Source organism: Babylonia areolata, chromosome 12, assembly GCF_041734735.1.
Source record: "Babylonia areolata isolate BAREFJ2019XMU chromosome 12, ASM4173473v1, whole genome shotgun sequence".
Lineage (NCBI taxonomy): Eukaryota > Metazoa > Mollusca > Gastropoda > Neogastropoda > Buccinidae > Babylonia > Babylonia areolata.
Window position 1 is genome coordinate 34,278,706 of NC_134887.1, and position 13,538 is coordinate 34,292,243.

At 38.6% G+C, this 13,538-nt stretch overlaps 1 protein-coding gene across 4 annotated transcripts in view; it reads right to left on the reverse strand.

Moving 5' to 3' along the window:
- The window catches only part of LOC143288561 (sarcoplasmic/endoplasmic reticulum calcium ATPase 1-like), an 84,821-nt gene that overhangs the window by 70,824 nt on the left and 459 nt on the right, over positions 1-13,538 (reverse strand). For all 4 annotated transcript variants that reach the window (XM_076597164.1, XM_076597163.1, XM_076597165.1 and 1 more), the window contains exons 1-3: positions 13,498-13,538; positions 13,241-13,258; positions 13,002-13,084 (exon numbers count right to left, since the gene is read on the reverse strand). The exon at positions 13,498-13,538 is cut by the window's right edge. In XM_076597164.1, the coding sequence (XP_076453279.1) occupies positions 13,002-13,084; positions 13,241-13,258; positions 13,498-13,538 (142 nt within the window). The remainder of the gene's footprint in view (positions 1-13,001; positions 13,085-13,240; positions 13,259-13,497) is intronic.

Below are 13,538 nucleotides of genomic sequence, written 5' to 3' on the forward strand. Positions count from 1 at the left end.
AAAGGCAACAATGGAGAGGAAAGAAGTCAAAAGAAGAAAAGCAGGCCTCGAGACCTATCTCACTTCTGATGCTAAGCAACTGTAGGCATCCAGTCAAACACTCATCAATACAGCTCTACCCACATGAAAAATTATACTGACAGTGAAACAGGTCACACAAAATACAGTCTTTTTATTTTGAACTTTTTATCATTTCTATTCATAGTCTTTCAGTCTTATTTCATAATCTCTTATTTTATCTTATTTTTATTAAATCATTTGCACAGTGTTAACTGAAAATATTATCTCCAAAAATTGACAACCATTTAATGATTTATGCTCTAACAATTATCTTTCTTTCAAAAATGATTAAAAAAAAGAAAAAGAAAAAAAAAGGATGTGTGTGTGTGTGTGTGTGTGGGGGGGGGGGGGGGGGGGGGGGGTGTCTGATGGGGAGGAATCCATGTCTTTTCAGGGTTTTAGTGTACTAAATATTTTGATGAATTAAATGTTACATAAAACAACACTACCAGCGCTGCCCAGTATAACATGAATCTGAATGCATGGTTCATAATCAGAATACGGCATTAGAACAGTTCACACTAAGTCACACATCAATGCAACCTCCTAAAACCCGCAATCAAAAAATGCCAGGGAGAAAAAAATGTGTTTGTTTCCTTATCTTACAAAATAGGAAAAACCAGGCCATCTGTCCAGTGTTGTGCTGGGGACCAGTCAGAGAGAAAGAGAGGGGAGCACAGAGAGAGGAGGGGATGGGGGGATAGAGAGAGAGAGAGAGAGAGAGAGAGAGAGAGAGAGAGAAAGTGATGGAGATAGAGCACATCATGTGTGTGTGTGTGTGTGTGTGCGTGTGTGTGTGATGGTGTGTGTGATTGTGTGCTTGCAAATGTGCATATGCAAGCGTACAGGTCTGTGCACATGCATACATGTGCATGACAACTTGTGCCAACATGCTGACCCATGGGGAAAAAATGATCTCCAAGCAAGCCACCCAGTAAACCCAGAGTGGCCACTAATGCCAGGAATCAGGCCCTCTTTAGCACCCAGCAGACTCCTGCCTGCACCGCCAGCAACGCACAAGTCTGGCTGCACAATCAATACTGCCGACTGCTGACAAAATGAAATAAGTGCACCTGTGGCATGGTTTGCTTGACTGTGTTTTGCCTGGCAACTGAATCCACAGGCTTCATTCTGGGATCTGCTGGGTTTTTTTCTCCTTCTTCTGCCTTTAGCGCTAATTGTTTGCAAGTGATTTGAGGTTTGCAGCACCATTTTAACAGGTTTGAAAATGTCGAAAAACAGGACATCAGGGCAATTTCTGATTTCCACCCGTCCTCCACTTCTCTCCAATCCAACTGCCTAGAAAACATCTATATCTATATATACGCATGTGCTCTGTGTGTGTGTGTGTGTGTGTGTGTGTGTGTGTGTGTGTGTGTGTGTGCGCGCGCGCGCATGTGCGCACACACGCGTGTGTGTGCAAGAGTGTGTGTGTGATCAAGTTACACAAGAAATTGATTCTGCAAAGTGACAATTCTTCATATGTCCAAGCCATACGACAGATTTCTCACTGCACAATTCAACTATTCCACACATTTCTTTACGATTAGTTGGACTAACAAAACCCACCAACTAACTCAGTCTGGAGGCATATCTGACCTCCTCTGTAGTATCTGATTACAAACTACATCACGTACATGTGACGTATCTAACAATGCATTAAAAAAGAACATTCTGTCCGACACAGCAGCATCATAGTCACAGAGGTATGTTACACTTACAAAGAGTATTTCTTGCTAATCTCTGATTAATATATGTATCTTAATTTTCAATTATCATCTATTTCTTTTCCTTTAGGATTAAAACTTTGTGTGTGTGTGTGTGTGTGTGTGTGTGTGTGTGTGTGTGTGTGGTTGTTTCTTTTTTTTTCATCTGCACTCTCTTTCAATCCTTAGTTAAAAGTAAATGTGTCATCATGGAATCTTGCTCCCCCCCCCCCTTCAAAAAAAGCCCTCAACAGCCAACATGGCAAACAATGTTTTTTCATTCAGCCTTTTCTTTTACTTAAATTCTAAGTTTCATGTAAGCATTTAGTAGGATTTACCCCTGCCTGTCCCAACCCACCCCCATACTGACAAAGCTTTCACAGGGAACTGATCCCTACATGCACCTGGCACAGAACAATACCTGCCAGCTCTCTGAAACTAGTAAATGTAAAAAAAACCTCTCCCCTAACTGATCAGGACCTGGCTCCCCCCCCCCCCCCCCCCCCCCCCCCCCCACCACACTCTTCCTTCAACAACACCCACATTGCCCCATTAGCTGAGCATTGGGAAGCATTCAGCTGTGAAAGGCAATCATTGAATCACATGAATTATAAAACAGGTTGTCAGCTGTGAAAACAATGACGAGCAGCCAAGTTTAACCGATACTAACTGGAACTTGCTGTCCTGTTTCACACGTTTTTTCTGTCTTTTCAGGTTCCAGGCTTTCTGAGTACATCAATGTGGTCATCCTGTACTAGAAACCCCTTCCTTGCTTTTGCTTAAAAAAGACATTATATAATAATAAAAATTTCAACTTATAAAAGAACACACAAGAGCTCAATACAAAAAAGCTTGGGAGCTTTTTTTCTTTTTTTTTTTCCTAACTGAAAACTGATGTGTACTTCCTCTTCTAAGCCTGCACTGCAGTATCACTGTCAGGGAGAAGCGTTTATTGATCTGTCAGCTACACATGTTTGGCAATTCTCAGCTGCTACCTGATTGGGACCACACCCAGCTTGGCACTGGCAGAAACTTGGATCTTGTGGAAACTTAATACACTGTATAAAGTTTACACAGGCAAAGTGAACAACGATACCTCAGGGTCTCTAGGAGTAGAATGCCATGAATAGTCACCCGTGAAGGTAAAGCACAGCACAGTGTGCAATCATGAAGAGGGTTGTAACTGATGAAATGTTCAGCTACACATAGGTTTTAACTATATATAAGTATTCTGCTCTCTAATGTGTTGGTCTGTGCGGGCATGTGACGATCGGATGCACACTTTCTCAAGCATGACAGAGTGTAGGTACAAACATACCTGCACTGTGCCTATTCACAAAAGCAACAAATCTTGTGTGTGTTTAACGTATGTCCACATATGTATGTAATGTATGCAAGTTTGTGAATGTGCATTCATGAGCAAAACAGCTGTTTTGACAAACACAAGACAGATACACACAGAGAAAAAATACATGTATGTTGTTTGCATGTCACAGACTGATTCCATTGTATCAAATTCTGAAACTGTGTGACTGGTTCGACAAGTAGTGGGAATGCTTTGTTTCAACATAAAAATGAGATTGAAACTAATGAGAGTGCTTATCGCTGCTTGAGATCGTCTCTAACACAACAGATTTACACCAAAGTGTATTTTGTAAATCATGAAAATAAATATTGTGTGTCACTACAAAAGAAAAGAATTATAATAATAAAATTTTTAAAAAAAAGATGGGATGACAGAACTAAAAGAATCTTCTTTTATACTATAGTATATATTTAAATCTCAACCCAGCACTTGCACTTTATGCATGGAGAAAAAAACAACAAAACCCTATGGTTGCTCATTACCAGTAGTACAGCTACAACCAGCCAGGCCTAACATATGATCCTCACAACCCCCCCACCTCCCCAACCCCTCCACACTCATCAGCTGAGCCACAAAGGTGACCCCCAGCAGCAGGATTCACATAATTCCAGACACCCTCCCCTCCCTCCTCCTCCCTAGGGGTCAGTCCTTCCTGCAAGGTCACCTCCACATTCCCAGCAGATGTGTGCACAGCTGACCTCCCCCTCTCCACCCTGCCTCCACCCGCTAACCCACCCACTCTGCCCCTATCAGCCAGTGCTGTAAGCACCTCTGGCATCCCACAGCATGCAGTCAGCCCCTAAACTACCAAACATCCCTACCCTTTGTCCACACAGCTGTCTGTGGGGGTTCTTGGGGGATGGGGGTGGGGGGGGGGTTGAGATAGGGGGATGGGTGTGGGCTAAAGGGGAGAAGAGGTCAAGTGGAAAGACAAACTGTTAAATGTATGGGTTGGGGGATTCAATTATCCCACTCGCCCACCCCCCATCCCAAACCCCTGCATCCCCCCAAGATCAAACCACCCATTTCATAGGTTACAATTATTTTCCATTACTGTGAACTTCTTTTCAAGTGGTTATTTAACACTGCTGTTCTGGTATTTTATTAACAAAAATACAATCAACTGAATATTGTATTCTGTTTTACACAAAACTATAAAATTAAAATAATTGTGCGCACACACATTCACAACACTCAAACATAGATGGTCAACAATACACACTGAAAATGTGAAATTATCCTGTGAAAAAAAGAGAGAAGAGTTCCCTTGGTGAACTTCCACATGACATTATCCCCAAATGGACAGGTCAATCAATATCATATTAATATTATAATCGTAATTATCTGAGTAAAATCCTTGACACTGACATCACATTTTTACTGTGAAATTCATAAATCAGATCCCTGAATTTCCAAAGTGCACAAGTACTGTGCAGGACTGCAAAACAGACAGTGACTGGATGCTTAATTTCGCTGCAACATTTCCAGGTTGCAGGCAGAGTATGAAGCCTGCTAGTATTACATACAGCTCTCAACTGCTCTATCAAGTGAATGTGAAACCAATGTGTGAAAGAGAGCCAGCCACAGGTGAGGTAAACAGGGCTGGATGGGGAGTTACCCAACGCCACTCAAAGGCAAAGCCAGCGGTGAAACGAAAGCCAAGTCCATGTGCTAAACAGTGACTGGAGGAAAAAAATCAATGGGGTGTTGTGGACCAGTACCCACCAGCTTGCCCTCTCGCGTCAGCCCGACATTACATCCCTGTCTTTTGTCACTGCACTGGGACAGCTTTGTCTCATATGCATCACTCCCATTATAACCATTATTATTATTACTACCATTCCTCTGATGAAGCAGTGGCTCCATCTGCTGCACTGCCAGGGCTGTCACAGTGTCAGCCACCACAACACCCATGCATTACCTGGTAACTGATGGATGGCGCCATCACAGTCTATCTTCATTGGGCAGAACCATGTATCTTCAATCAATGATGCAGGTCAGGTTATTGACACTGAGTGGCACACTTCGCTTGACATTTTCTGTGCTAAACCCAAGTCAAAAATGGGCAACTTCGTTTCAGTAACAGATTTATTATTTTCCGGATTCCTTTATATAGTCTGCTGTATCTTTTAGTTTTACATGGTACTTCCCAACCCCACATTACACAAATTAAAAAAGTGGAATAACTGTTCCCAAGAGCCAAATTGATAAATGACTGATAATGTGAAAATGAATCTACACTGATGACTATGACTAATTCATGAAGTTTGATTATTTTTGACAATTAACAACAAAATAACAATTATAATGAACTAACAAACAACTTATTACTTAGGAAACTGTGGGAATCACTTTTCAGTGAATCTAAATAACAAAACAAATAATACAAACAAAAAGTACAGCTGTTGCATAATAATTCTTGTATTTGTTACATGGAAACCTACATGAAACTGAAAAAGAACATTTCATGCCACCTGCCCTCTCCGACTCTCTCTCCCACACACAGTCTCACTCTCATCTCAGTGTCCACGTTAACACCCACGTTTGAGACAATCACTGACTGAACTATTCCACCAGCCTTCCACAGTCACTTTCTTCTTTATATGGTCACATTCAGCGATAAACTTGATGCTTCTGTCTGCACGCGCTCAGCATCAGTCAAATGCCATACTGCCACAGTCAATAACAACATTTCTGAAGGATTCATTTACTTTCTGTATCAAATGTCTTATTACAAGGAGTGAAAAGAGAGCAGAGAGAATTTATTTATTTATTTATTCATTTTTTTAAAAACAGAGTACATGATCATAGTTCATGCACACCAGAACAGGACTGAATTGATCAGCAACATTATGGATCGGCTACCTCAGAAAAAAAAAAAGGGGGATTCCTACGCCAGAAAGGCGATTTCTATGCCCCGCTAAAGCCATGATCTACAGACATTAACACAATACAACGATGCCACCTCTACTAGCTTAACTGCAGAGTCATCAAAAATGACATGAGCCAAAACTGAAAGTTCTGCTCACAGGGAAAACATGGCTGACTGCCCTGCAGGCAAAACATCCTACGATTCCTGCCCCGCAAAACCAAGGATGCACTATGACTGATTATGAGAGAGGAGACTGGAGAGAGGGGTGGAGGTGTTTGGGGGGCAGGGAGGGGAAGGAGGAAGGGGAAAGAGCAGGAACTGTTGCCCCACCCACCCCTTTACTTCCCCAGTAGTTTGCACCTGTCTGCCGCTCCAGCGTTGGGTTACCTGACAAGGTGAGAGAAGGGCACCATGACTCAGTTACCACAGCAACCAACCCATCTCCCCCCCCCCCCCCCACTCCCCAACTCCTGCCAATCACCATCCCCCTTCCTCCTCCTCCCTGTACTCCAACTCTCAGGTACCACCACAGCAGCCATCAACACACTTCTCTCCTGTATGTTGGAGGCACAGTATAGCTTCACCCCACCCCTCCTTTTCTCAGTTTTCCACCCCTGCCTCACAAATGTTTGCCCTCAAGACTGCCAATCTCAGCATCCAGCTCCATTCCAGTTTCACATCAGTACAGTCCAGCTTTTTCTTCACGCACTCCCCCTCTTTTGTTTTCAGTTTTAATGTACTCTGATATTTGAACATTTTATGTTTTCAGCACTTACTCTTTTGATTTTCTGTTTCATACATCATCCTGAAAAAAATAAACCTACAAAAGAGAACTAAAGGCTTTCCCTCCCCTTTACTGCTGTTTAAAACCCTTGTCATTCTGCCAGAACAATGGAGTAAACGTCCTCATAAAGTTTTATTCTTAGACTTTTTTCCAACGTTCTATTTCTACCCCTACCCATCCTCATAAAAATTATCTGTGTGTTGTGTTGTGTTGTGTTGTGTGTGTGTGTGTGTGTGTGTGCATGCGTATGGTATTAAGTTATAACTATTTATGACGTTATCTTTAAACTCAAATTAAAATGCCAACCAAAGCTGTCCATGTTTTTTCAATGAAATTTCATGCATGTAAATGTGCTTGTGCACACACACGAGAAACTGAAACATGCAGCAGATAACTGCTATTACTAAATACATCAATGCTGATATCATCAGATGAGAGAAGAATATATCAAAATGATTTTCAGACTTCCAACTGTACATAAAAAAAAAATCGCTACAATTCTGTAATTAATCCATTAAAAAGAGGGGGAAAAAAAAACAGAAAAAAGGAAGAGAGCGAGGGAGACAAAAAAAGAACAAGAAAAAAAAGACAGAAAGGAAAGACAAAGGACAGACTGAAAGATATAATGTGTTTTTTGAACAACATAAATTTTTCTTTGCACGCATCAATGGAAATTTTAAGCGACAAAATTAGGCATACTTTCTAGTCGATGCATCAGATAGTCATATCCCCAAATATAACCCCACTGATAACTCAGTCTAAATAAATTGCATTTCCAAAAGTGAAAATTATATGGACCCTCCACCCCCCTCTTTTTTTTTTCTTCATTTTCTTTCACATCAAAAGACATGTAATGACTGCTACAGTACTTCACAAAGGCACATAAATCCAGGGTTACTTTCTTTTTTAATCTGACAAAGAAAAAACATACAAACCCCATGTTCCGTTTATTAAATTAACTATTGCTGTCACTTTTTTCTTCTTTTTAAATTACAAGTAAAACTACCACACAGTACCAGGTAAAAAGGCATAGCTAGTTAAGTTTGAATATGACAGACTTGCAGTTATAATGATTACTGAGATGTGATACAGACAGTTTCAACTTGATTATTTTTCACACTCCATCAGTTCATGCCCCTAGGCACCATACACAAGAAAGTCTACACAGACAGTAGTGGCAATATATCCAGAGCTCTCTAGGCTACACACAAAATGTCAATGCCAATACACTGGTAGTGTTACAAATTACAGTTAAATGAATTATATAACTTATAAGATAAGGAGATGGTTGAAACTAGTGAAAGTTTGACACAAGTCTGATTGCATTTCGGTCCCATTTAACAAACTTCAGCATGTAATCACAAAGCTATCTTTAAAATAATTGGTGAAAAATGTTAATAAATAGCATTCAAATGCTACTCCTGAAGTTACAAGAGCATTCCTGAAAAGTGCATTGCAGATTTTTTCTCTCTCACTGAGTCACTCGTTACAATTTTTAACATTCATAATATTTACAGCTTTTTTCTCTGTTACACACTTGTAATATTAGTAATCTAGAAGTAAACTGGGAAACATCTCAACCTTTCTGACATTCTGATTATATCAATGTTTTGGCCAAAACAAGCCAAGCATAGTGGAATCACAAACTGAGCCCACCCCCACACCCACCCAAATATCAACAAACAAAAACATGGAATTAATAAATCAATGCTGTGATGTATACATTACAGTTCCATGTGAACCATAGTAAGTATTCAAATCAACAGGTTATGAAATGCTGAATGCAGGGCATCTGTTGGTGTGCTTAAAAAAAAAAAAATTCTAATTGCCATTATCTATATCAGTATATGATTATGATGACTGCCATTAGTAATGATTACACCCGAACATGAACTGAAGAGCATGTAGCTAAATCTATCATTATTTATTTGCATGGGCTTGATAATGCATGGCAGTGTGAACCAGCTGGAATTCAGAGCTCTCCCCTGTAAGAGTGTCAGGTGTGCCAGTATCAGATCTTGGCGCTCAATCATACAGCACTTCACAACAGACTCAGGCTAACAGACTCAGCTCTTTCAAGTCTGGTCTTAAAACCCACCTCTTCCTAAAATAGCCTCCCTTCCCTGCCTCTTCCTTGTCTTCAGTTTTTCCAGTTTTAGAGTTATGCATGCATGTAAATGACTGGTGCGAAAGCGCTTAAATTTGTCTCTGCAAAAGATTCAGCACTATATAAATAATAATAATAATAATATTAATAACAACACAGTAACAGTCCATGAAACCATTTTCCAAGTTATCAGCCATTACATTGCTGGGCTGAAAATGGAAGAATGATTGTGTAACTTGTTACAACTCTTTACTGTGTTAGTATTACAAATAAGTGCTATACTTTTACCAACATCATCAATATGATTTGATACTACCTCTAAACCATAACTGCCACTGCCTGACCAGTACCAATCAACAGAAGTTTGTGAGTAATGTCGGCATTGAGTATTCTCCATGAAAAGCAAAAGGAAGGTGCATTACTATTTCATATCTTTTTATAATGCAGGACAAAGGAAAATGGTAATAAACAAAAACAAAAGGATGTTACCACACTCAATGGTAACAGTATATCACAATTATTGATAGCTGCAATAAATTTTGTACTCATTATACATAAAAACTCTAGTCAGAAGATGTGAGAGAAAAAAAAAAATGAACAGCATCACTGCAACTGTGCTAGAATCAGAAAATTACAAAGCAAAAACAATTGAACAACATCCATTTTGCTGCTGAAATTTGATCTCAAAGAGAAATTCACAGTCTTGAAAAATATCTTACCACAGAAATGTCAAACTAAACTTATGACAATGCCTAATTTCTTAAAGAAGACTTCATGCTAACAAAATTTAATAAATACTACAAAATCAGACAAAATGATTGAGGTATTTTACAATAGTATAATGTACCTTAAATCAGCCATTTTGAAACTGTTTATTAACTTATCAATATAAAAAAAAGTAATCATCATGTTAACAATAACATACACACTAATGGCCTAAGAGAGACTACTTCCAGTACTGGTCTGGTACTGCTGTACAAACACTCAGATTCCAAACATTAAAATTAAATATCAAAATAGAAAAAGAATTCTGACCTCCCTAAAAACTGTGCATGTTCTGCTTTTGAAAACAGAAAACTTAATAAAATAAAAAAATAAAATAAAAATAAAAAAAGGAAAAAGGAAAAAAAAAAACCCACAGATAATTCTGCACCAAAAGACATTAAAATTTAGATTAAGGTTTCACATCAAATGACAAACCAACGTTCTACTCAACATAAAAATGTAAAATAAAATCCTTCCATTGCCCCACTTTCAGAACTTCCTTCCAGTTCCACCAGATCTGTAATTTAACTACAAAAGTACAAGTAAAAACTGTGAAACAAAGTCATCTTCCAATATGTTTTCAAATTTCAAAATAAACTTCATCTATCCCCTCTCCCATGTGGCTCCCAAATCAACACACCCTCCCCCTTCATCTATCCCCTGTCCCATGTGGCTCCCAAATCAACACACCCTCTCCCCTTTTTCTTTCCTTTAAGTGAAACTTACTTTTTCCTTTTTTTTGCTCTTTTTTTTCTGTAAGTGTAAACCAGTCTTCGCTGAGTTAGAGAGGATAGGATCATGCATGCAACAGTCAACAAACTAGATGAACACACACACACACCACGCCTTAGCAGTCACACAGGAAAAGTTCAGTCTTTTACAGGTAAGGCCCACTCAAGTCATGTTTTCAAATGAAATGCTTACTTCACACTCACATAATAATAAAATGGTGTATAGCAGTATACTATTATGCGTGCATACAAATGTCTGCACACACAGAGCAAAATTCCTAACACTATCTAAAGAAAACAAATAATGCCCCTCTCAAAGTATTTTGCAGCCATGAATGATAACTAACTCCATAGAAATGGTAGACCAATGTTGGTTGATTTTTTCCAATGTAGTGATGTATCAAATTAATATCAACTGGTGCAAGTGAACATTGTGAACTGGACCTTTCATTTCTGGGTCAAATATCGACTTATCACTCATCAGTCTGCATGACAGATGTACTGTGCACAGCTATGTCCCACTACTTCTGATAAACCACAAACTCAATATGCATTTGCCAAGGTCCTCAATTACAACTAACCCAAAAGAAAAAAAATCAAAGTATTACTAGATATCTAAACAGGTATTCTCTAATATAGTTATACTGCTTTCCCAACCTTTCCAAACCAAACTGAACGTTGACCTTGCTGAACAATCTGCCATGGATGATGATAATAATCCATCAAGAGTGATGCAGATCATACTTATTATTCAAATGTTTCGGTGATTACCATTTATATAGGTATCCTAGATGGATTCACAGCACACATTATGAAAGAACTTTTTACATCTACATATGTCAGTATTACTATTACTATTAGTGGTGCTCTGTCAGTCTGTGTCTAAGTGTAAATCATGATGCCCTATAAGCTTACAAAACAAGAAAATCAAAGTTATTTCAAAAAGAAAAAATGGTCAAGTAGAAAATTCCATACTGTTCTGGACAGTAACTCTTTCACTATTTGTGAGTGGTACTAAGGCAGACTGTTTAGTGACTGCAATGCTTGCTTGTACTCATATATTTTCCACCAAGGAATAATCATAATCATGATAATGTGAAATAGTGTGATTGATAGCGACTCTACAGATCTATCCAAGCCTGAAAAAAAAAGAGAAAAAAAGAGTAAACAGACCAAGTGTAATATGTGTGTTGTCTGTTCCAAGCGCATCCCTTACCACACATTTCAAAAGTACTTTCAAATCAATGCAACATAGTGATAGAAAAAACAATTTAACTGTGTGGATTACTAAATACGGTCTCTGAGTGTGCAGAGAATCAGTCCATTCAATCTCATTATCCATTTGTCTCTAAATTGAAGCAGATCTTATCCCGCCACCTTTACACTCTTACAACTTGTCACAAAAAGGAGGAGTTTGTATTATACTCCATGTTTGGTGTTAAATATACTTACCATGTCAAACTGATGCAAACTAGGCCTATTGGTTTGCTCTGCTTGGCCAAATTTCGCGCGGCTAACAGTGAAAAGACGGGCCCACAACTGACTGATTAATACATATGCTTACTCAGTTACTGATGTTTGTTTTGTTCATACAATCCAAATCAAAACCACTCTATATAGTCTATCTGACCAAAATTTACTTCCTACCTAACTAAAGTAACAGCTGATGATGAAATGAGGTTAATGTAAAGTAGACAGGAATGACTGATCTGGAGTAACATGTCCTTACATAAACTTTACAGAAAGAGAACAAACTGACCATAAAATCAAATGGTATATTAAAAGACACGAACAGGTCTTACTTGAATCTGCCTTTAGCCAGCTGAGATAAACCTCATTAATTACATATGGTGATATCTTGTATCCTGACAAAGTTAATGTTAAAACAAAGAAAAAAAAAGAAAAAATGATTTGGCTAAACCAGCGACTAACATTATTTGACACTATCATTATAGTATCAAACAAGTCTTTTGAAGAAAATTATCTGCTTTTTGGTAAACCATTCATAACATTATGGAATAAACTATCAAATTCCTTTAAATGTTCACTATCCACCATGTCTTAAAATGGAAATTTTGAAACAAAAAAGCCACACTGTCAAAGCTAAAGTTCTATGAAAAATACTGATGCTTGAACTCAGCTGAAGATAAAAGTCTAGTAACAAAGCTTGTTTGTGCTATCAAATGGTGTGTACTTGGATCGTACAACTGTCACTGGACTAAGTATGAGCCATATGGTTCCTTTAATCTCAAACAGAACAAATTTATCAACTTTATCTGAAAACGAAACACATGACTTCATCAGTTCATGAATAAATAAAGCATGTGAATAATTTAGGTGTGGGGTTGGATGATTTATGTTAAATAGACAAGAGAATTAGTTGGCGTTCTTCAAGATCATGACTTATCCGCGGATCACTTGATACCAATATTCATATTATTTTATAAAAGTTGATCCATAGTCAGAATGACAACGCAAAAATGAACGCCACACACGACACATGTCACAACCCAGTCAGGGGACGCAACCACAACGACACAATTATCAATGCAAAATTGTCAACCGTCGCACAAACTAAATAACATCAACGGTCATAAAATCAATACTCACAAAAGATATCACAGCTGCTAACAGCAAGATCTTTACTAACAGATCGTCGAACTGTTCCAAGATGAGCTCCCATAATGGTTTGCCTGATAACAAAAAGAAATCTCGTTAGAAAGCACGTCCGGCAAATGCTGTCGTCTGCCATCTTCCTTTTTTCTAATGATTTACGCGACCGTCATCGACATTCGCCACGCGAGTTATTTCATTCCATAATCAAAATGAATAAGAAAACAGAAACTCACCTTCTTCTGCCGGCAACTCTGAAAAAGACAAAAAGAAAAGTATTAGTAAGTGTCACACACAAAGCGTTGAGTCCATAAAAAGACAGCGTATTCTAAAATTCGAGTTCTCACACAACGTCTTTTCGAAATCAGAAATGCCACGATGGACACTGATGGCGACCTCCATGATCATACATGAGTTATAGATATCTAGGTCAACGAACGATCATCCGCGGAATATTCTACACGATCGAAAGCAACTCATCACTAAAACTCACCATTAGGTCCATATTTTTCGAGGTTCTTCTTCACCTGCTCT